The sequence below is a fragment of the Rhopilema esculentum genome, chromosome 4, assembly GCF_057945365.1.
Source record: "Rhopilema esculentum isolate cy_ngs chromosome 4, ASM5794536v1, whole genome shotgun sequence".
Classification (NCBI taxonomy): Eukaryota; Metazoa; Cnidaria; class Scyphozoa; order Rhizostomeae; family Rhizostomatidae; genus Rhopilema; species Rhopilema esculentum.
The window spans coordinates 11,380,836-11,403,315 of NC_142818.1; the positions used below are offsets into that span (position 1 = coordinate 11,380,836).

The 22,480-nt window shown below is 35.7% G+C and overlaps 2 protein-coding genes across 2 annotated transcripts; one reads left to right on the forward strand and one right to left on the reverse strand.

Moving 5' to 3' along the window:
• Nucleotides 1–3,455: 3,455 nt before the first annotated feature.
• LOC135690760 (uncharacterized) lies at nucleotides 3,456–15,013 on the reverse strand. Its single transcript, XM_065208414.2, has 15 exons — nucleotides 14,932–15,013; nucleotides 14,243–14,318; nucleotides 13,450–13,635; nucleotides 12,674–12,797; nucleotides 11,858–12,033; nucleotides 10,736–10,942; nucleotides 10,311–10,337; nucleotides 9,158–9,283; nucleotides 8,354–8,467; nucleotides 7,521–7,646; nucleotides 6,992–7,135; nucleotides 5,641–5,733; nucleotides 4,873–5,043; nucleotides 4,033–4,130; nucleotides 3,456–3,648 (listed from the first exon to the last, which is right to left on the reverse strand). The coding sequence occupies exons 2-15, from the start codon at nucleotides 14,316–14,318 to the stop codon at nucleotides 3,502–3,504; spliced, it is 1,815 nt and encodes a 604-aa protein (XP_065064486.2). The 5' UTR covers nucleotides 14,932–15,013; the 3' UTR covers nucleotides 3,456–3,501.
• Nucleotides 15,014–19,337: 4,324 nt separating this feature from the next.
• LOC135690885 (MRN complex-interacting protein) lies at nucleotides 19,338–22,400 on the forward strand. Its single transcript, XM_065208572.2, has 4 exons — nucleotides 19,338–19,436; nucleotides 19,924–19,986; nucleotides 20,500–20,824; nucleotides 21,530–22,400. The coding sequence occupies exons 2-4, from the start codon at nucleotides 19,927–19,929 to the stop codon at nucleotides 21,931–21,933; spliced, it is 789 nt and encodes a 262-aa protein (XP_065064644.2). The 5' UTR covers nucleotides 19,338–19,436; nucleotides 19,924–19,926; the 3' UTR covers nucleotides 21,934–22,400.
• Nucleotides 22,401–22,480: the final 80 nt, after the last annotated feature.

The following is a 22,480-nucleotide window of genomic DNA, read 5'->3' on the forward strand; positions in this document are numbered from 1 at the left end:
GGTTCTTTTGTTTAGAATAAAACCCGGAATCGCAACGCTTTTGCTTACGGGATCAGTGTCGTATTCGGCAGACTGGAATATCGTCTTAATCAAAGAACAGATCAGTAGCTTTCCATGTTCAGCAATCTTCTAAAGTATATTTTACAGACCGAGAATTCTTTTCCAATGACAACAAACCACATTCATGAATCATTGACACTTGGGTGACGAGCCTTTGACCAGGCCATTTACAAAGATTTCTAGCAAAGAACTTCAATAGATCTTCAAACAAGCGAGATTAACTCAAAAATCATAGCCAGAAAAGCTTGAGTTCATCTTATTCACATCTTTTTCAGCGCAGTCACGATTTTATTTCTTTCAAAAATCATAACTATAAAGCCAATCTAGGAAATTTAAAGAATCTTAAAAATCCAACAGGGCAAAATCATTAAAGAACACGAGGTAAAATGGATTCTCCTCATGTATCAGGCACCGCGGAGCAGGGAGGGCTGGGGGCTTTAGCCCCCCCTCCACTTTTGGCAAAAATGCCAGATATAACGTAATAAAATACCACTAAAGTATCTTTCTATACGGTTTTAGCCCCCCCTCCCCAACTTTTTTAGACCCCCCACTTTTCTCGACGTTCCGCAGTGCCTGCGTTTGTGTTGCAGGGTAAGTGGGTGACACTGGGCAAGGGCACTATCTTTAGTTTTGGTGACATTGAATTATTAGAAAACATATTTTTTCAATACAGATACAGTAAAGTTTTGAATAAAAGCCCCATTTCGAATGAGCATCCCCTTTGAACTTTGAATGTGAACCCCTAAAGCAGTCGAATATTCAATGTGGCGCTCATTAGAAGATTTGCGGTTTACCAATTCTAAGACTAATCAATAGTTTGAGAGCATACCATAAAGAATTTGTATTTTTTACGTGTATACCATGCTGGAATTTAAAGTTAAAAGTTGACCATGTTCTTGCACCACACCCTGCAGTGGAAGCATTGGTATCATAAAATTTTCTTAAAAAGTCGTACAATTAGGGTACAGATATAGAAAGCATCTCTTAAAATGGGGGGGGGGGCAAATGTGGCCAAGAAAGGCACATTCTAGAGTTACAAATAGGTACTTTGCCACTGTTTCTGAAAATTTGGGCACATGGCCCCTATGTCCCTTGGTTAATATATCTATGAACCGCTCAAAAAGCTCAGAACAATAGTTCCGAGGAGACTCTTTTTGTTCCCAGCCCCACCCCCACCAATTATGAATACTGTAGGATAATTATAAAAAAATACTTTGGCGAGGCATTGCATTGTTGGTCAGATTTCAATCTTGTTAATTAACGAGCAGGGTTGTTTTCAACATCTTGAAACAAGCAAAATATAAATTTAGCTTCTATATTAATTGGTGCCCCCATCGTCAATTGGCCACAGGGGGCCTGTCCTGCCTTCCATACGCTAAATAGGTTACTCCGAGGTCTTGAATAACTTTTCAGGAAATACATAGTAATCTGGTCATTGAAGTTTAGACACATAGCGCAGGAAATTTCTAACTGACAATAGAAAATGTTTGCATGACAGAAATGATGCAAAAAAATCTTCCCAAAGTGAAATTACGACCTTGCTTGCATGATGATTTGGAAATGTCGTCACTGGGCGCATTGGCGCATCCTGAATTCAGGAATACGTTTGGGAAAATGTTGAGCTATTGTTGAATCGCAATTTTTGGGCATTTTTGCAGATAAGCCGTGGCTATTTCAGAACCTTTTTTTGCATGATGCTAGCGGGAATATGCTGTTTTCTTCTCTTGACTAATTGCTGGCTAATGCATCCTTCATACTGAGCCTCAACTCGGCATGAAAAATTCATAAACTATTAATTTTTTATAATAAGGAACGCAATTTTTTTTAATGGACGGGAGAATATACTGTATTTTTGGTACATTTGACCACACTAAGCTTCACTGTGAAATTTTTTTTCTATCTACAACTTGGTATGTATGAAAAATGAAAGAAGGAAACTTTAAATTTCAGCGCTATTTATATACCGATAGGCTGCCGGTTTACAAAATGAAAAGAACAAAGAAAGTACTAAAATATAATGTTTTTAATTAGCGATTAATTCACTGTGAAAAAATTGGTTATGAATTTTAATTTTGACTTTCAAATATTAATGAAACGTTGCCCATCAATGGCACTGTTAATTTGCAGAACACGTTTCAAGGCCAAACTTTTTACTGCAGAAATTTAGCGATTCTTCTCACGACAAAACTATTTCTTCTAGAAGATTCCAATGCTTTATAGAGACATTTTTCTGCTTTTATGGTTCATTAATCGTCGTTTTAACTTAAGTTTAACTTATGTTTAGATTGTTGTGTTTTAAAATCATCTTTCCATTGGGAATCTGGAAATTGCACAAAAAGTGAAAGCGCCATTTTATTCGGATTTCTTTTCAATAAGACTAGGAGCAGCTATAATAGATTTAGAGTGGTTGCGATTTCAGAAGAGAAGCAAAAATGATAGTTTAAAAGAATGACAAAAATCGACGATAAACATTGTTTGCACTGTTTACACATGTAAAGGATTAACTTGTCGAAACTTCGAGGATAAACGACGATAAAAATCGACGATAAACATTGTTTGCACCGTTTACACATGTGAAGGATTAACTTGTCGAAACTTCATCTTTTAAAAATGAAATATCAAGTGCAAGAAAGCAAGTCAGTTTTTGTGAAGATATTGTTTACCTCTTTATAGCTTCCATCCCATTCCAGATCTAGTTATTTACCTCCTTATAGAAAAATGCGTTTACGTTGATATCCTCTTAAGGCACTGGACTTGATTCTCAGGGCACTGGGCATAAGAATCTTTCGGCTTGTTTATATCCTTTTTGACAAACTTATATTCATAAATCATTATATATTTTCTTCGTTAAAATATAGTTAATCGATATATTCAGCAAATCGTAAATATTTTGCTGAATGGTATGAATCGCATTGGCTGGCTGTCTGGTTGGTATATGGGGAATTTTAGGCCCCGTAGTTTGCTATAACATTCATCACTTTTGCTGTGTCGTTAAAATACCTTTTTCTTGTGCATTCATTTGTATTGCTTGCAGGGAGCGTGGAAGCAGGGAGGGCTGGGAGCATTAGCCACCTCTCCAATAAATTTCAAATTGTACTTAAAACCATACAAAAATTGCCTTAGTTGCTCTTGCTTTTCAACATGTTTACTCCTCCCCCCCAAATGTTTAGCCCCCACAGCCTGTAATACGCTCCGCGGCCTTTGATTGCTTGATTCATTCTTCAAGAAATGAGATTTTTCAATTCACTTTTGTACAAGAACATCTAAACGGTGTAGGTCTTCGTGTTTGCACATTATTTGGGACCTCGTTTCTTGCACTAAATATATATTCTTCTTGTTTCTTTGGTAAAGCGAAATCTTATAAAAAAAGAAGGAAACGACAAAAAAGGCGCATATATATCATATTTCTCATTGATAATTCATTTGAATTATTTCTTTATTTTACAGTTGTTCTCGGCATCCGTAGAACTCCATTCTGATACATGGGTAGTTGGCTTTTGTTGGGTACAATCTGAGGTATCTCGCCGAGATTCTGTTTTCAAACTTGTTCAATATGGGCGTGAAATGATCGCAGTTGCCATCAAAGAGCTTATGATAGAGAGAGATATTTAAAAAGTTAAAAATTTCATAATAAATTTCTTTGAGGTACTATAAGAGTCAAGTCAAAATGACAAGTTTTAGAACGAACGCAAGAAAATAATTTGCCTTAAAGCCTAAAAAGGATGTTTTGTGACAAGACAAGGCAAATGAGAGGATAGAGACATTTATAAATTCTTTAAAAGATAATTATGGCAGACAAAAACTGTTCAAAATCTTAAATTTTCAATAATATAATGAATTGTGTTTATATCAAATTAGAGAGATGCTTCTATAACAGCATCTAAGAGATTCCGCTTTTCTAATTTCGTTGCTCAGTGCTTACAGGAAAAATGTTTATGACAAGCAATTCAAATTAAAAAACTTTTATCTTACTTTTTCTTGTCCATTCTCCATGTATGGTTGGAAGGTGGAGCCATCGTTACTGTACGAGATTTTATATTGGCTGACACGCTCAAAATACTTGTCTCGTCCTAGGGTCATATTAAATAAAAGTAGTAATGAACTAATGTGAAGAATGAAAAGACAGCGCTCTGGAAATAAGCCTAAAGCTTTGCAACAAAATCTTTCTTTCTGTTCTAGCTCAAGATCTTGCAAGTGGAAATGGTTAAAATTTGTGTGAAGAAAAAGATAAATATGATATGAAGAAGAGTTTATCAGGCAGAGTTCAGTGGTGTCGTAGAGAGGGGCTCAGGGGGCTGCTCTTTTGGGGGAGCCCCCTTTGTTAAAATTCAGAGAGATTTTGGAGGGGCTCAGCCTTCCCCCCCAAAAAAGACAAGCCAGTATATGTTTTGTTTGGCAAATTCATCACTTGGCCGTGGGAACCAATTGAATGGGAATTATAACTATATTTTGCTACTGATTTTCCATGAATGAGCAACTTCCTATCAGTCTTTTTGATTCGATGAATAGTTTGAAAGATTTCATAACATAACAGATAATGTTAACCATAAATTGAAGTATATAAGATGATTATAGGTTTGGGGTTTGGTGTGGTTTATAGAAGTTGCCTACAGCACAGCTCCCCCCCCCCCCACCTCTTCCTCACTATTTAGGACGGCATCCCTGAGAGTTTATGGTATACTTAAAACCACTAAAGAGGCATGATTATCAGACGGTCCCTTCTGTTTACAAGTAACATTAATTTTGCTATCGTCTGTTTTTCAATGCATGGCAATGATTGTTTCTTTAAGTAGCTGAGTAATTTTTCATTACCTTGTGTTGCAATGTATTGGACGTTTTTGGTTGTTCCAAGGTCAACTTGGATATATGGATTCTGTCTGAAATCGTCCCATGATTTCACACACCAGGCTGCAATTCTCTTATTATCATGATCATCATGGTAGTACAATCTTGCATTGGGTCCAGCGGCTGACCAACCACTTCCTGAAATTAAAAAGGGAAAGGGTTCAACTATCTTCGAGAGAAAGAAGTTAGATTTAGATCTTACAGTGAACGCCCGATCATATCGAGAGGCAAATCTAAAATATAGTCATGGAATGACCTTAGTTTGTGTTTTGACCCCCCCCCCCCTACAATTTATTGGCTTGCGTTACAACTGACTTTGACTACGCCCGATTTCAAACAATTTCAGAAACTATTTTGAGACAAAGTATAAATGTCAAAACTTTGTACAAAAATAGGCTTTTGGAATGAAATAACCTTTCTAAACAGTAAAAGTGCATTTGCTATCCCGAAAAGGCGCTATCTCAACTATTTGCCATCTCAAACGATTGTCCCTTCCTTCTTTGTTGTTTAATTAAAGTCATAGATAAGAAAGACCCTTCGCTATTTGGACCATTCGCTATGTCGAGCAAAATTCAGTCTCTCTCTTGAGTTTGATGATCATCTGAGACTGCGGGTGTCAAATCTTAGATATCAGGGAGATTGTGTAAATACCAATGGTTGGTTAAAAGCTAAAGAACGCCAATGGTCTCGTAAAGAGATTAGGCTAGGAAAGTAAAAAGTTCAAAATACACAAACCTGGACTAAGAACAGAAGCGGCCGTGATTGATGAATCGGGAAGTTTCCATGTTTTGCCATCCCAGGCCATGCCAAGTGGCTCGTTACATGTACCTAGTAATAAATATAGATGTTAAATATAGATGTTAAATATAGATGTTAAATACATTAGTGTGCTTTTCTGTATTCTTTGAACGATAGAATCCTATTGCTATGTGCCGAAAGTTTCTTCTAAAACTTTCTATGCTATTTGCATTGTTTATTTCTGCATATTTGGATCGCTTACTTTGGAAGATAGGCAGTATTCTGTGCGTTTTGGTCCTTGGTCTAACTAACTTCATCTAAATTCTTCAATGCTCTGAATGGTCGAGTTTAATTAGAGGCATAGTACTATTGTAGGTAAAGACATCTAGACGTTGTAATGGCAAGAATCGGGCAGCTTGTAATATACCTCTATACCTAATTTACCTAATATACAACAAGTGTGTAATGATATACAGCAAAATTATACCGGAGCAAAGAAGCGGAGATGCGGAGGAACGGAGGAGCAGAGGAGCGGAGGAGCAGAGGAGCGGAGGAGCAGAGGAGCAGAGGAGTAGAGGAGCGTCTAGTACTTGAAATCTGATTCCCAGGGTAAGCCAAAGGATACGTTCATCACACAAAAGTAATCAAGACATCAAGGAAAGTTAAATCTAATGCCTTTTTTCTCGTTTTCAACAATTACTAGCTAGATAGAGCTCCCTGTATAGGGCTCCTTGTATTGTTCGCAAATTTGCATGCTACTCACTCAAATAATTAGAAATAGCTTTATGATAAAGACGGCCAGGCTCCGCGCAGCCATTTTGCAATAATAGATTAGAAAATGTTATTGAGAGTTTACCCTAACGCAACTTCGGGTAATTTAATCTAACGGATCCTAGTTGGTAGCAGTTCTTTTTGACTGGGAACCTTTTTATTCATTTTCTAGGTGTTTTATCTTGGTTAATGGTATGATTATTTCATAACTTCTTTAGCTTGGTGTTTTATTATTCTCAAGCTAATTTTATCTATTTTTAAAGTTATTGACATCTTCTCTGAACCAAAATGTTTATTAAAATCGGTAGAAATAAGACAGTATTTTCTAAAAGAGGCGTATTCTGCGTACAAGAGGGCGTGGCATAAAAAAAAATTTTGGGTAGGCCCTTTTCAGCCCTTCCACTTTTAGACTTGTGCATGAAGCCTGAGGACGACTGTTGCTAGATACCTGCCCGAAAAACTGTGTTCCTCCGTGTCAAGTGGATCATCTGTTCTAATTCTTAGAGTGACAATGGAGTAATTAATATTCATGCTACAACTGATCTCACCTTATAGAAGCATTATTTTAAACACTGACCTGGTGGTTTTTGAATTCCTCTGTCGCAGTCTGTTTGGTTGCATGATAATTTACAGTTTTGTAACATATAACCAGGATTACGTTGACACTCTCCCCATCCGGCCCATTTTGGACAATCGGGATGCTTGTCGAGACATAGTAAACCTGAAATATATACCAGATCAAATAACCGCTTCCAATACCGAGTTTTTTTATTATTCATCTGTGGGTAAATCCATGTCACATGCATGAAACTCGAGCTTTTTAGAAAATTTCTCTAAGGATTTGCCTCAACATCACTTGAATGCAAACATTTCTGGCCATTGTTAGCATATTTGTCAGTATCTTCAAGCTTTTATGTCAATTCTTGCCTATTTTTTTCGTCTGGCTATATATGAAATTTTGACAAACCAATTCAAATGTGCATAGAAACTAATTTATGGACTGTTGCCAGACCCAGAAATTAAGATTTCCTTGAACTAACATTTGACCGAGTCATTTACATAGCAACTAAACCCAGAGAGGGAGTCTACAAAAAATATAAACATACCAATGCCCAGTTTGACACCTCCAGTCTTGGATGTTGGTAGTGGTCCTGTGTTTGGTGCATTTGTCACTGGTGGTACTGGTGTGTTTGTGCTTGGTGCTTGAGTGACAGGGGGTGGGGTAACAACCGCTAAATAAATAAGCATAAGGGATCACTAGGTTTTGAAAAAATATAATTGCGAGTCTGCAGGATTTGTCTGTTTTGCATGAATCTAAGAAAATGATGTTCTGAATGCACTTAAAAATTACTGCGTTAGGGTTATAAAAAGTCCTTGACAATAGAAAACGAATTCCGCGTCGTAAGCTTTATCCGTTTTTAGGCCGTTCAATTCATAAAAATGCTACAAACTCAACTCATATTACACATCTAGAGGTAATAGCTGATGCTGTATCCGGTTTTTTGTGTGACAAACTTAAAAGTCTACGAGCATATTGCATTTTATAATATGACCTTTAGTTGGTGGACACATGTGGGGATAAGAGGAACAAACCATTGCATAGGAAATGACCATTATCTAAACGTTGTTATACAAGACTAAATAATGCAAAAAATCTGAAATAAATTAGGAACAATATTGGAACAAAATTCGAGTCAAATTTATTAACAATTTAGGACAAATTTGGGACAAAGTTTTGGGTTTCTATCATTGGTTGGTTTTTATAAAAACAGGTTCACTGCATTCCATGCAATATAAAGCCACTTGTGTAGTATTGGCTTTAAAACTTAACAAAAGCATTAGAATAACAATTTCCTCATTTAATCATTTCCTATTCTATTTAATTATATCCAAGTTTCAGGAAGACACGGTAGTTTGTAGAATAAAAGTTAATACACACGTTGACAGCGCGGGACGCAGCTCTTGACGCAGCTCCACAAGACAGTGGGGTTCAGTGCACAATGTCCCCAATCGGCCCAGTCTTTGCATTGAGTGTATTTGTCAACACATGCGGCTAGAAAAAATATTTGAGATGATACTTGCTTCATGGAATATTAAAAAACCTTTCATTGCTAGAAAAATAATCATTGAATTTCAAAAATATGCTGCACCGGCGTTCTATTGATTTTCCATTTCTGTAGGAAGGATTTCAACTTTAAAATGACGATATAGCCAATATCATTAACGCAAAGACCAGTCGGTGTCGTAGTTTTGAAAGATCCTTCATAAAAAAATTACACAAAAAGCATCCAGAAGACATCTAAAAAATGTTTGCTAGTGCAGAATTATAAAATTTCTTTGAAAACGGCAAACATCTTTCCACCTTCAACTACATGACAATTTAATAGCAAATAGTTCCTGTTTTTCGAGTAGGCGTAAAATCATACACATAGCAAACAATGGAAAAGCGTGACAAAATAGTTTCAGACTTCTGATAGATGACGTCTACGCGAATACGTATTCACAATGTCATGTTTCCATCCCATTCACGCCATTCAACTAGTCAACGAAAATATTTTGCATCCACTTTTTCGTTGTGACGAACATGTAAACGTTACGTTTTCAAATCATTGTTTGCATTTTCAGCCACAAGTCAATCGTTTTCGTGTAAAATTCCCGCGTATTCTATCGTGGGTAGAATTCGCGGGAAAGTTCTTGTATTTTTTTTAAAACGTATTGTTGTAGATAGAGTATCGATCATTACCATTACTGTCGCAAAGTGGTGATCCGCAGGTCTTGGCACAGTTTTCGAGCACATAAGAACTGGTTCGGCATCCGTTGTTGTCAGCCCAAGCTTTGCACGAGGCACTGCTATCGTTGTCCACGCAGGCTTTTATCAAGAGAAGCAAATGTCACATTAGGTAAGCAATTGTTTTCTAAGTTATTATAGAATTCAAATCAATAAGGAAAATAATTACTTTTAAGCTATATCAAAATTTGAACAAACTGCAGCCTTTCGTTACCAGAATTGAATTTCTACAAAATACTGGCAGAAGAAATCTTTGAGGAGGATTTAAAGAGTTAACCTTGAATCAAGACTTTTATCAACAAATTTATTTAGTATTGCTGAAAGTTTGAAAAAATGCATTCTTTTTCTTGTTTATTTGTTTTTTCCACCAAGCCAAAATGTTGCATACACAGTGCCAACATATGTATTGCCTGGTACATGTAAATGCCAATAAATGTTTTGTCTCTAAAGGCATGGCACACAAATTAACCGAGCTCCATATTGACATGTATATTTATATAATACAGGTTTCGAAAATTCAACTGCATACGTTAAAGTAATAACAGAGCCATTCAGTTAGTCATTGCTGCTAGAATACAAAGTAACTCTACATCGTCATCTTTTCTGTCACAAAATAGCTGTATTCATGGTTTGAAAATGGCTTCTGCTTCTAGTCTTAGAAACTGGCCTTAATTCTTACGAGCGAGAGTCTGCATCAGGGATGGCGCCACCGGGGGTGCTTGGGGGGCAGGAGCCCCCCCAAAAATTCATTGAGCCCCCGGTCGGCACTTGAATTTTTGAAAAATTTTAAGCAATGTCGGCACTTTCATAACTTTATTAGTCTTTTGAACTAGAATTTCCACAGCGGAAATGATGTGATATTACATCTTTGTGGGTGGTTCACTCACTGTCGGCACTCTGACATTACAGCCCCCCCCCCAGCATTTCTTTTCTGGCGCCATCCCTGGCTTCATCACATCTAGATTAACGCAAAAAAAAAGAAATTCGACCGAGGAAAGAAATCTAGATTACCAAAGATTGGTATCTATTCCTTAAAGAGAAAGCTACAAGGAATCTCGCGAAGAATTTTGGCCCATTAAAAGAGGAAAACAAATGCAAAACCATATACCTCCTAATGATCTTTTCGCTTTGTAAGCTGTAAAGAACAAAATCAGACTCAATGATATATTAGCATAGCAAACGTAAGATCAATTTCATCTTCATTTAACAACATTTTAATTCTTGATTATGAAATATTTTATGCCCATTCTTAACTTTCTAAATAACTGACTGATCATTTTCCAGCAATATGCTATAAACTTTTTGCAGAATCACACGCTTTTGCAAATTCATCAAAAATTCAAACGTAAAAAATTAGATATTTTTTTATAACCCTACAATGACTGGACAAGGAAAAATTCAAATAGAAGATTGATTTTAAGATTAAACACTCTTAATATCTGTGCTTTTAGGCACGGGTTTAATTCATGCACAGCATATCTTAGCATAATTTACTAGTTATACACATCTGCTTGATAAGATAGGCGTACTTACTGCCGCATTGGTACATTCTATTCGTCTGTTTCGCATCACCGTCACTGAGCTCAATGTATGGTTGCTTAGTAACTGTCCTCAGGGGGGACATGGTGTCCTTGCCGTTCTTTGAAAAGGCGTGCCATGGGTAGTGCATGATGGAAGCATAATCATAAGGTACACCATAGTCATCTGAGTCTTTTACTTTATCAAATGCGCTCTTGACCCCTGCGATGTAAAAATTCTCGCTGCTTGAATTCGTTTAGAACTCAATAGCACAAACACAATATTCCAGCTTCTATAATCAGTTTTTCATTATTAATCCATTTACCAAGGATCAAATTTTCCCATCTTTTCTGCAGAAGAAACTGGTAGTATATTCTCTATAATATAAGCCATCTGACTTACATTAAACAGTTATCTATCACATTTTAGTACCAAATACAAACTCATTGAAAATGGGTTTTATGCGCCAGATATTTCCGCAGGTGGCCCTTTGGTCATGGTGGCGGACTATAATCTCAAGGCTCTGTGGTTCGTGTCACTGACATGACGAAACATTCGTTTATAGTGAGGGGAGTCGCCAGCTCTATGTGATTCCAAGCTTCACGCTGCACCTCTCTTCGATAACTAAAGGCCCCCAATCAAATGGGACCCCAGAATATGTTTATACTCATGTTTTGATTCATGTATCTCAGCTCCCCTTCTTCCCAGTTAAGGAGAAAGGTTATAATTTTTACATGTTGCTAAAGTTCTTGACATGCTCTGCGCCATTGGCAGTCCGTACCTACAGTGCGACACAGAATAAGAATCATGAGGTGTGGTCAAATCGACGGGAAGGTCTAGGGTAATGTTCGATAAGCACAACTTCTCAATGTCATGTTTTTATACATCTCATATTTAATTCTGTTAATGAGGGTTGCCCTTCAACAGAAGCTTGTTTTCAAGAGGCCCTCTGATAAAAACATTTATGACAATCTAAGGAACCAAAAAGCTCTCAATTAAATTAAACATTTAAAGGGGATATTCACAATATTTCAAACTATGCACAACAACATGCCAGGCCTACAAAGAAACGAAAGCCACCCTCGGAAGCTAGCAATAACGGGAACAAATGCAAAAATATTCATTTATTGAGCTTACAGTCCTCGATATTTTCCCAGTGAACTTGGACGTAGCTGTCTCTGTCCATTCGGTTCTGTTCGTGCCAAAATCCAACTGCATGGCCAATCTCGTGTACCATAACATGCTCGTAGTCACAGCCATCTCCAACTGAAATCTGGGATTTGCCTCCAATTCGTCCAACGTGGCCCCAACAACTAAAACAGGCAATTTAAAGTTAACGATGGGCTTTCAAAGAAAGGTCCTTATTAGCTTGATATTTCTTAGACCCAAAGCTTTGTCTGATGACGTTGATGGTTAAGTTAAAAGATATTCAACGCTTATGTCTAGACTTATATCTATGCATGCAATAATATTTGTGATCTATTTGTATGTTTGCATATTGAGATCTTAATTATAGAAAATAAAGGCAATGAACATCAAAATTTTCCAAGGAAGATTGACTTTATCGCAAAACTAGTCGAGACAGAAAACAGCCCCATAACATGTCCGTAGTAAATTGCATATATGCCCATGCAACCTCTATCCCCCCCCCCCAAATTTAATGTTTAGCTGTATATATTTTGGCACAAGAGGTACTAAAATTAAACAGGGGAGAGAATGCGAAATCTCAAAACTAAGGCCAAGGATTTAAGGTGTTTATCACTGCAAATACTGTGAATTGCCCTGTAATGCCACAATTTTCTGTCGCCCCATAATGCCACAATTCCCTGAAGCCCTTTAATGCCACGATCTCCTGTCGCCTGGTAATGCGACAATCCCCTGAAGCCTTTATATACAGCAACTCTTCTTTGCATCGGAGAAGTCTAAAGTAAGGAATAAAGCAGTAATACATACTGAGTGTTCCTGAAAAATTCCAAGTAATCGTTCTCGTTGGTTCTTGGAACAAATCTAAGGCAGGTTTTGCTTTCCCATTGGTTTATAGCAAGACGGATGGCTTTCAATGCAGTTGGCATGTTCTCTAGAAGAATTAAAGAGTAACATATTGTATAAGCACTAAGAAAATAAACAAAGATTGCAAACAACAAAAGTGACGTTTTCTCTATCAAAATTGCATTCCCGTCTTGAAGAAGCAAATTTCAAGACGAGAATGAGCCTAATTTCAAGAAAGTCCTATCACACGCCTAAAGTAACATTTGATCTTCTAACAATAAACATATATATAGAAAGACAGACTGGCAGGATTTTATAATGATAAATTTTACGTTAATAAGAAATAGAGGCCTTCCCTTCAATTTGTAATGATAAAATTATGGAACCCAAATAGTTGCATTGTACTCATCATAAGATTTATTTTGCCGAAAGCAAGATAATTTCAACACTGTGTGCAGTGGCGTCGCCAGCTCGAAGAAACTTGGGTGGACAAAAGAAAATTTTCTCCGTCATGCCCTACAGACTCTTGGAAAGTCCTTTTTAGTACTTTTTAACTACTTTGAAATGTTTGGACAAGCAACTTTCTCAAGCAGCATTTTTCGTAGGGGTGGCTTTTTTGCCAGTGCGAATATCGAAATCAATCTGATCCAATCATAGTTGTCCAACAAGAAAAGCCACTATAGTTACATTGAAATCAGCCATGAAGCTGCTTGTTGCAAGAAAAATCTAAATAGACTTACCTAAACTGCAGTCGATGGTGTATGGGACAACAGCATTTGGCCATCGAAGAGTCACTTTGTTGCTACCTGCAAATGTACTGCCACCTGATCCAACATCTCGCCCCAGTTTCACGGCCAATTTCTGTTTTGCTGTTAACTTCATATCCCCGAACAAAGAAGCCGGTTGCTGAGGACTAGCCAGTGGATCTAAATGAATCAACGACGGTTCAGAGCTGACTGTAACTGTTCATTTCATACCAATCTGGCACCGTGGAGCAGGGGGGCACTTTTTGCCAAAAATGCACAATATTAAGAGAAAGACTATCAGTAAAGTTTCTTCTTATTCGGTTTTAGCCCCCCTCGCCACTTTTTTAGACCCCCACCTTTTTTAGATCCTCACATTCTTTAGACCCCTCCCCCACTTTTCTCAACGCTCTGCGGTGCCTGCCAATGTCTGTATATTCTGATACACATAGGTGTGATTCACAAAATATGTTACGGTGATGCAGAGGGGTTTATTACGCTGGACCGCTCAATGGGTAAGCGCGATAGCGAGGGTATCGTTTCAAAAGCGGGGCTTGGCATTGAAAATTAGACCTTATTTCTATAGGGCATTGACAGGATCAAAACAGAAATTTGTTCTTGGTTTTTTCTTGTCTCAAGTTTCTCGTTACAAATCGAATAATCCTGTTTGAATCAAGTTCCAATCAAGACATCATAATGAATCCAGTGTTCTAAAGGAGTTTTATATCTCTGGTATAAATCATATACTGAAAAACTGGCATCAAAAGATATTGTTTACTTGTTTACGAACCTTGCTGAAAGCCAGGCATCCCAGCAAAAACCTGGCTTAAGGAAAGAGCCATCACGAGCAACCCAAAAGATGCCATCTATAACCAAAGAATATGAATAAATGCTTTAAAAGGGCTTTTTCTCTAAATTTAAGATTGTTTGAGGCACATTCTGGATAATTTACTGGAATTACCGAATGCAAATTGAAAACACATTCAGTTAGTGTGATTAAAAATTCTAACGTTTCTAAGAGAAGACTATCGCCAAAACGAAGAAATAAGGTTAAAGATGAAAATGAGAATATATGTTTTTTTGTATGCAGAATTTTATTATAACTGTACCCTGTAATGCAGTGTACTTCCACTCTTTCGTAGTTCTAAACGTAGCGGTGATGTGGCATGAGTAAATAAGGTTTAAATAAATGAAGGTATATCTTTTAAGGTATAGAAATGAAAGTTGCCCGAATAGCCGAGGTTACAAATACGTGACAGAATGAATAATTGCAAATTTCGCGCACATATATGGAACTTCAGAACAACAAATGATGATACATACACTGTTTATGGAAAATTGGTAAGAAAAGGAACAAGATGACGAAAAATAGCATTTTGGCAAAAAAGTAAATAATAAAATAAGCAAAAAAGTGAAACAAGTAGCATATTGGCCTCCTACGATAGCAATATACTACTTAGAATCATGTGTTTGACTTACCTTGAAAGTTATCTGTCCCTTTGCAAGAAGAAAGTGTTGTCTTTCTAAAACCTACTAGTATTTATCAGATATAAAGTGCTTCAAAAATGCAAACACAAATGTGATTGAGATGGTCAGCTGTCATTTATTGGACACGGCTTACGAAAAACGTTCCCACATTTCAATCTAATTAAACTAAGTGTTGATTTAAAGTTAGCCAATAGTAAAAAAACTGCAAACTTTTCATCGCAAATCATGTCAACGTGAGTATCCTACTGGCCAAGCTGATTCAAGACACACTTAAAATGGATCCTTCTATGCATAAGAGAAGCAAATATATCTTTATTTGTATGCATGACATAAGGGCTATTGGCATTCCATGCTGCTGATGGTTGCAGCACTTAATCAGTATGGTGGCATTAACTCAAATATTATCTAAGAGGCCTGTTGCACAAATATGATGCCTCTTGCTTTGTTGATTGGCAGCAACAATGAATAGAACAATTACTTTATACAGTGGCTATTTTTTCAGGAAATAGCTTTAAGTCGTTCTTATAGCAGATAGCTTCATGAAGTAGTATGTTTTGAGACCAGCTTTCAAAGGAAGTTATTCGAACTGCAAAAGTTCTGAAGCAGTTATTTATTGCCAGCATTCCTCAGAGAATGAAGCATCAGATAATGACTAAAAAGTGGTATCGATATAAATTTCTAAAATAAGAGCAAATCTGTTAGAGCTTTGTGACATTTAAAGAATAAAAAAATCATTTCAACGTTTAATTTATGATTTTTATTGTTCTTACATCTAAGCTCAGGGTCTATTGTAAGGAATATTTATCACTGCACATGCTCAAAATTTTTGAAAATTTTCGTGACCACACCTATCAAACTAACTAGATTATGAACAAAACTCATTAGCTTTTAGATAATGAACAAATTTCAAAGAGATTTCCTAGATTAAGATCATTGCTACTGTTATCCTCTCGTTTGTAATATTGTAATGCTCTTTTATAAGCTTTGTGTCTACTAGTAGTTGCTGCAATTTTACTTTTACCATTTCCAATCTCTTTATTTTAGCTTTATCACTGCACAATATTGGGGGTTTTCACTGCACAATTACGATTTATCACTGCACAAATTGGTTATCACTGCACTTTAAAATAAAACCCTGTCTAAGTTTGTAATCACTTAGACACCTATAAATAGCAATGTGCGTAGCATTCAAATGTAAATCTAGTATAAAAATTTTGTTTAAAAAGTTTAAAGAAAACTTTACGTAATGCCTAATAATAAGTGTTGACTTTTAATTGTCAACTCTACACAAACCATACACAATTAGAAAAATAAAATGCTGATAAGAATATATAAAATCGAAGTAGATGATTTTTTTTTCATCTACTTGTTTGTTCATGTTTTATTTTACAGCAAAAGATACAGTAAGTCGTACGGACAGCCATGTCGAAAAATTAACCAACAGGGAATCAGAATAACACAATTGATGAAGTTGTTACACGAGTTGCTTGAAATGTAACAAGTACCCCTTGGTTCTTTGCAAAAGGTAATTTGCAAATTGCTAGCCTAGGTTTACAAGAAAACTGTCTATGGACGTTTATGCTGGATGGGTTGGAAGTCGTGTAACGGAGATGATTCTCGCTGATATCTAGAGCGTTGCACGTATCGATGAAAGATGAGCAAGAGAGAGCAAAGATGCCTAAGGAAGGTGAACAAGAATGATTATTAAAGTTAACAGCATCAAAAGGCCCACTTTACCAAACAGATGCTTTTTGGGTGTGGCTCGTTAGTAGACGCAACCATAAATCTTAAATAAAAATAGGATAAATCTTGAATATAGAATCAAACGTTACAAATAATGAACTCCTTACCACAAGTAACTTGATAAGTAACTTTCTCTATTATAATTCTGTCAAAGTGAATAGTAGAGGACATACATCATAGAAAGTACAGCCATTTGGTGACCTTAATAGATAGCTTTGGAGGAATAAGATAGTTTAAAGATATTTTACATGACGTCATTGTATTCGTAAATCATTTTGGAGTAAAGGTTTTTATAAAACTTGCAGTAGGGTTTCTTGGGTTAAAGTAAAGCTGTTGTAGCAAAGGTTTTTTTTGCAAATTGACGATGCAGATTCCTATAGAATTCAAAGATATTAACTTTTTGACAGTCAGATTCTTAGATTCTTTCATTTTTTACAGTAGATTGAAAGAAAACCTTTCATAAGTTCCTTTTCTTTAGCATCTTTACTTCCTTTACATCTCAAAGAGGAGCTTTGCCATTACCACTAAAACGTTTAACATTTTTTGCCATCGATTCTTTGCATCACTCTCGATTTTTCACATTATTTTAGGGTTGCAAGGTCTGTGTTTTCAAAACTAAGTCAAGAAATAATTTTCTGGGGCAAAAAAGAAATAATTTCTTAGATTATAAATTGCCTCTAGGTCCATCTCGTTGGCTTTCTTATCTTTTAGGACAGAGACAACTGGAGCTTTATATTAAAATATTTGCGCTTTTTCTGACAGCAATGAAATTCTGTCCCTTTTTGAGGACAAGAATTTTTGATTTTTGAAAATTGATTTCTATCACCAGATTTTTGAAAATTGTGTCCCAGATTTGAAAATTTATGCAATTATGTTGCGTAAGGTAAGAAAAAGTAGAAGTTGATCAAAACCATCGATTTCCCCCATTGGATATTCAATTTAAGAATCAGATTTTATCATTAATATTTGCTTCAAATAATGCGATTTCCGACGGATTTGAAGCATTAGATAATACAAAATTTTTCCCTTCGGCGGCAACCATGGTGCCGCCTCAGATAGTAACTTCACTCTACCCTTATCCTAATCTACAGATGTCAGGGGCAATCACTGTAAGTATGAAGAAACAGAGACAAGATAAAAAGTGTATTTTTAATTTCTTGCCAGCTAAGGCAAAAGTTATGAGTTTTTCTGCCTCACCTCTCTTGACACTTACATGAAATGCTTCTATTTCTGATTAATCAAAGAAATTTTGTCGGAAAATTTTTCTTTCTGGCCCTCTCTAAAATTCAATTGCCACGACGCCCCTGAATCCACCGTTTCTACTATTCATAACTAAAATCCCGCGTCTCTGTATCATTGCTAGATGGTGCTGACCAGAAAAACAAACAAGTGACGAGATCCATTTTAGAAGACAACAGGTTAAGGATTCCACAAATCCGCTAAAGGCCGTGACAAGTTTTCTTCAAATTAAGTTGTTCCTCAATCCCTGAAAACCCCCAATACAACGCTGGGCCGGCGAAGTCATGCCCCCCCCCACTTTTTTGCAGAGCTAGAGAAACATTTCAAACAAAAGTGGAAATAATAGTAGTATATGATTATGTAAGTAACTTTGCCTAGTATTCTCTTAAATGTGTCCTTAGCTTTACCTTGGTTGCTATGTCTTTACCATAGAAGAAATACATAAAATTGAAAATTGGAATTAGATCGAAGAAATCGGTCATTGTCTAAGTTTTACAAAGAGTAACAGCTTGGCTTAGCAAATACATCGAGAAACCTAGTCCAAAATGACTTGATGCCAGCATAAATTGACGGAGTTTCATTTTTTCCATTGCCTAAACTTTCTCAGAAACATTACAAAAAGAAAGAAATTAGCTGTTGAAGGAAAAGAAACAGCTGGAAAGAACTTTTTTGAGGATATGAGGAATAAAGTATGGGTAGATTTGTTCTTAAAAAGTATCATCAAGAAAACTTCAAAGTTTGATCGTTTGGATAATCCATTCCTACTAAGAAAAAGAAAATATCGACGCAGTTATAAATTCTATTCTATAAATTTTAAAACTTTGCAAAACTTTTTTATTTCAAGTTAACATCACAATAGACGCGACTACGCGACACCTTCAGTCAAAATTAATTTTAGATACAGTTTCTGGCCATCCCTAAGACACCATAATTCTAAAATTTGTCTTGCTGTCAACCAGGGTAGTGGCCTGTCCCAAGCCCTTTCAAGACTTTGATATTTTGGCCCCTCCCCTTCCAATACGTTTCGCAGGCCCTGGAACGAAGGCACGAACTTCCAAGCACATTAACTCTATACTGTGCCCTATACATACTTTTTAATAAGAATAAAGTCTATAAGAATATTAAGGCTGAAATTGGCTGATATTGAAGAGTAATTTAAGAATGATCCAAGGCTCAAGCTTCATCAAAAATTGAATATTTGTTTTATATTTCAGTTTTTCAAAAGTAAAAAAATGAGACTTTCACGCTATATGTATTGAAATAGACGTATCCGGTTTGAAATAGAGTTTGCGACTCAGTTACAACTTGTGTCGCTTAAAAGTAATCTAAGACAAATCTTAGGCTCAAAACCAAAAACAAAATTTAAAAATTGTTGCTGAGCAAATGACAAAAGAGTTTTGGAGGGAAATCTTTATTTAGTGGTTGTTGTAGCTCGAAGGCGGGAAATCTCGACATCGGCAACACGACTGAGAAATTTTCATATCAAAACGCCAGAGCTAAAAGCTACCCCTGAGGTTCGTTGTATTCAATTACATCTTCTGCACAATGTCATATATTTCTTAACTAGTTTGTGAAGCAGAATCTTGATTTTCCTGCGAAATTTTTGATGGCTTCCGAGCATTTGCGAAAGTTGTTGCAGAGCAGGGCCTAACTTAAAGATGCTCACAATTAATAGAAGGAGGACAGTGAATTGGATATGTAGAGAGCATGTGTAAATAAATAGGACGTTTAGACAAACACTCATGAAAATATTAGAAAATAAATTTTGGTTCTGTGATGGTTTTAAGGCCAATAGTATTTTCCTTTGCTGATTTCACTGTAGTCAATTTTTATCCTTTATCTTCTGTGAAAATCACTAATTTTATGTTTTGCAAGACCTTCTTTACAAAAGGGTAGTTTATAGAATTAGTGGAAGCAATTTTGTCTTTGTTCTGTTTTATTTTCTGCCAAACAGTTCAAGAACACCCATTGTGGATTTTTACGCTACAACTTTTGATTTAGGACATGGTTCAAGAATTTCATGTACTGAGGTGCTTCTCTTGTGAAACATTCCAAATCGATCAGGTAAAAATTAAATCGATCCAAGTTTTTTAAATCAATCTGTATGACTTACTGGCACTTGCACACCCAAGATTGACAAAAAATAAGTAGAAATTATAATCAATAGAAGCAAGAAGCAATTATATTTTCTAGTTAGTTAATTAGAAGTATTCATTCTGTATTAGAAATACACAGTTTTATGATTTTATAAATATGTTTTATATACTTCCAAGTAACCCAAAAATGTATTTAGGTTTAGAAATAGAAAAAACTTAATAATATGAGCTATTATTTAGGGATTATTATGATAAAGTAAATATTGTAAGATTCTAGAGAATTGGGCATTATTTTGCTTAATTAATGACATAAACAGCTGCTTTCAAGGCTATAAGCCTGTTTTATAATGATCTGAGAAAAAAGGAAAATGCTCAATTTTGCTGTACATCAAAGTTTAAATTACTAAAGACCCACAAGAATAGTGACAGTGTACCTTTAATTGCATAATATTTCTGCATATTCATTTCTTCTGTTTTTAAGGTAAAAAAGAGTACCAATAAATGGACCTGTAAAGTTTGTCACTCAAGGCAGTCAACTAAGCAAGTGTTCTTCAAAGGCAGTGGAAAGGAATGCAGACTGCGAGTTCAAGATTTGAACTCTGCAAGAGGAAAAAGGAGTTTGGCTGTCGCTGAGAGTGAAATAGCTTATTCTTATGAGAAATGTCAAAATAACATAGTTTCTTCTTATGAGAGTAAGCCTGGCAAAGAATCTCAGGTTGCTCAATCCATAGCAAATGATAAATATTCAACGAAGGATGAACAAATTGGTAACCGATGGAATAATTTCATTGATGAGACAGAACAAGGTCTGTTTTACATACATTACAACCTACAATTCATACGGGAACAATCATGCACGGATACAATTCAATAAACCCAGGCAGGACAGATAAAAATATAATCAGGATTTCAAAAAATATCAAAGATGATCAAAACAGATGAGCTTTATAAGGAGCAGCATCTTAAAAATGTTCTAACAAAGTTTATATTAAACCGTTTGCGATGAATTTAGTGTTAAACTCTCATGTATGTGTTTATTTGGTATAATGAAGGTGCAGAAAATAATACTTTTTGCATGGTGGCATTAAAATAATCATTTCAATATTTTTCCCTTTAAAAGGAAATCTTCTGGGTTTTAACTGTTATTTTTGACATTCAATAAACAAGCAAAGGTTGTACAAATTCTTTTTCTCAGATTATGAAAGGCTAAGGTTGTGATCTTGTGGTAATGATTGCAATTGCAAAATGAATCCAGTGTATTAGCAAGCATTGATGTAAAGAACTTTACCACAATGTTTGCTGGTCTAACAGAAAGACCCACAACCTACTTATATATAAAATTGCTAAGATTATGTTTATTGCTTCCTTCCCAGAGAAAAGCATCCATGCTTTCTAGTGCTCCTTAATCCAAAAGAGCAAAATTGGTCAATCCTTGAGATTGATCATGAAATATTACTTTATTTTACCTAGTCTTGACTCCTTTCTTTTCAGCTCTGTTTTTTTCACCCTAGATGCAGAGGCTGATGAAGAAGTAGATAAAAGTCTAATTCTTGTCACAACTGATCGAAAATTGTTTGAAGGAGGCAGGAAAATACAGAGAGAGAAGTACAAGGCAAAGAGAAGTGGATCAAAGCCATATTCCTATCAACAAAAATTACAAAAGTCAAAAAATAGCTGGAAAGAAAATTTGATTATTCATGGAGAACAAAAAGATAAAATCAAAGGAGAGAATCTAGCTAAGAAAAATAATACAAATTTACCTCAGACTGTCAAAGAAAACTGCAATAGTGTACAAACTGAAAAGGCAGCATCAAAATGGGGCCACTTTATGCAAGTGGGTGAAGATAGCACAAGTAACTGTTCAGATGAAGATGGCCCTTTTATTATGGAGAAATCAAGTAATTGGTGCCAGTAAAGCACAAGTAGTAAGGACTGCTTTTTAAATACATACTGACTGGAAAGCACACTTTTTGAGTGACAAATTTTTCAATATAAACAAGAGAGTAGAATTCAGTGGGTCCTATTTGTAACCATTCAAGCAGCCACTTAAAAATATTTTCATTTTGTCCTACTTTGCTCTTTTTATTTGAGTAAACAATACTTAAAGGTTCAAAATCAATTTTTTTGTTTATCATTCTCAAATCTATGTTATTTTGTCTTTAATGATTAATTGATTAGTGGCAAGTGCTTTTTAGTTGGCATATTTTTAATATTTGCTGATTAATCAATTATTCATTATCAACATGGACATCAATCTAATAATATCCACAGAAGTCCTCAAGGATGATAAAGGTTAGGGACAATGTATCTAAAACTTTATCTTACAAATTTTTGCCTCCTTGCAATTACAATTTTATTCCTGTACCTCATCAAGATATCTTTTGGAATTTATTTGCTCAAGCAATTTATGTAATCCCCAGCTTTAAGGTGGATTATCCTTTATTGCAGTAAGTTGTGAACCA

Bases quoted from the DNA above. Each gene is read 5' to 3' on its own strand.
- LOC135690760 (XM_065208414.2), bottom strand. From the start codon at position 14,318: ATGGCATCTTTTGGGTTGCTCGTGATGGCTCTTTCCTTAAGCCAGGTT. The intron at 12,034-12,673 runs GTATGTATTACT...TGCCTGTTTTAG, and splicing joins GAATTTTTCAGGAACACTCA to TTGTTGGGGCCACGTTGGAC. The intron at 3,649-4,032 runs GTAAGATAAAAG...CTCTATCATAAG, and splicing joins TGGAGAATGGACAAGAAAAA to CTCTTTGATGGCAACTGCGA.
- LOC135690885 (XM_065208572.2), top strand. From the start codon at position 19,927: ATGGTTCAAGAATTTCATGTACTGAGGTGCTTCTCTTGTGAAACATTC. The intron at 19,987-20,499 runs GTAAAAATTAAA...TCTGTTTTTAAG, and splicing joins AAACATTCCAAATCGATCAG to GTAAAAAAGAGTACCAATAA. The intron at 20,825-21,529 runs GTCTGTTTTACA...TTTTCACCCTAG, and splicing joins CATTGATGAGACAGAACAAG to ATGCAGAGGCTGATGAAGAA.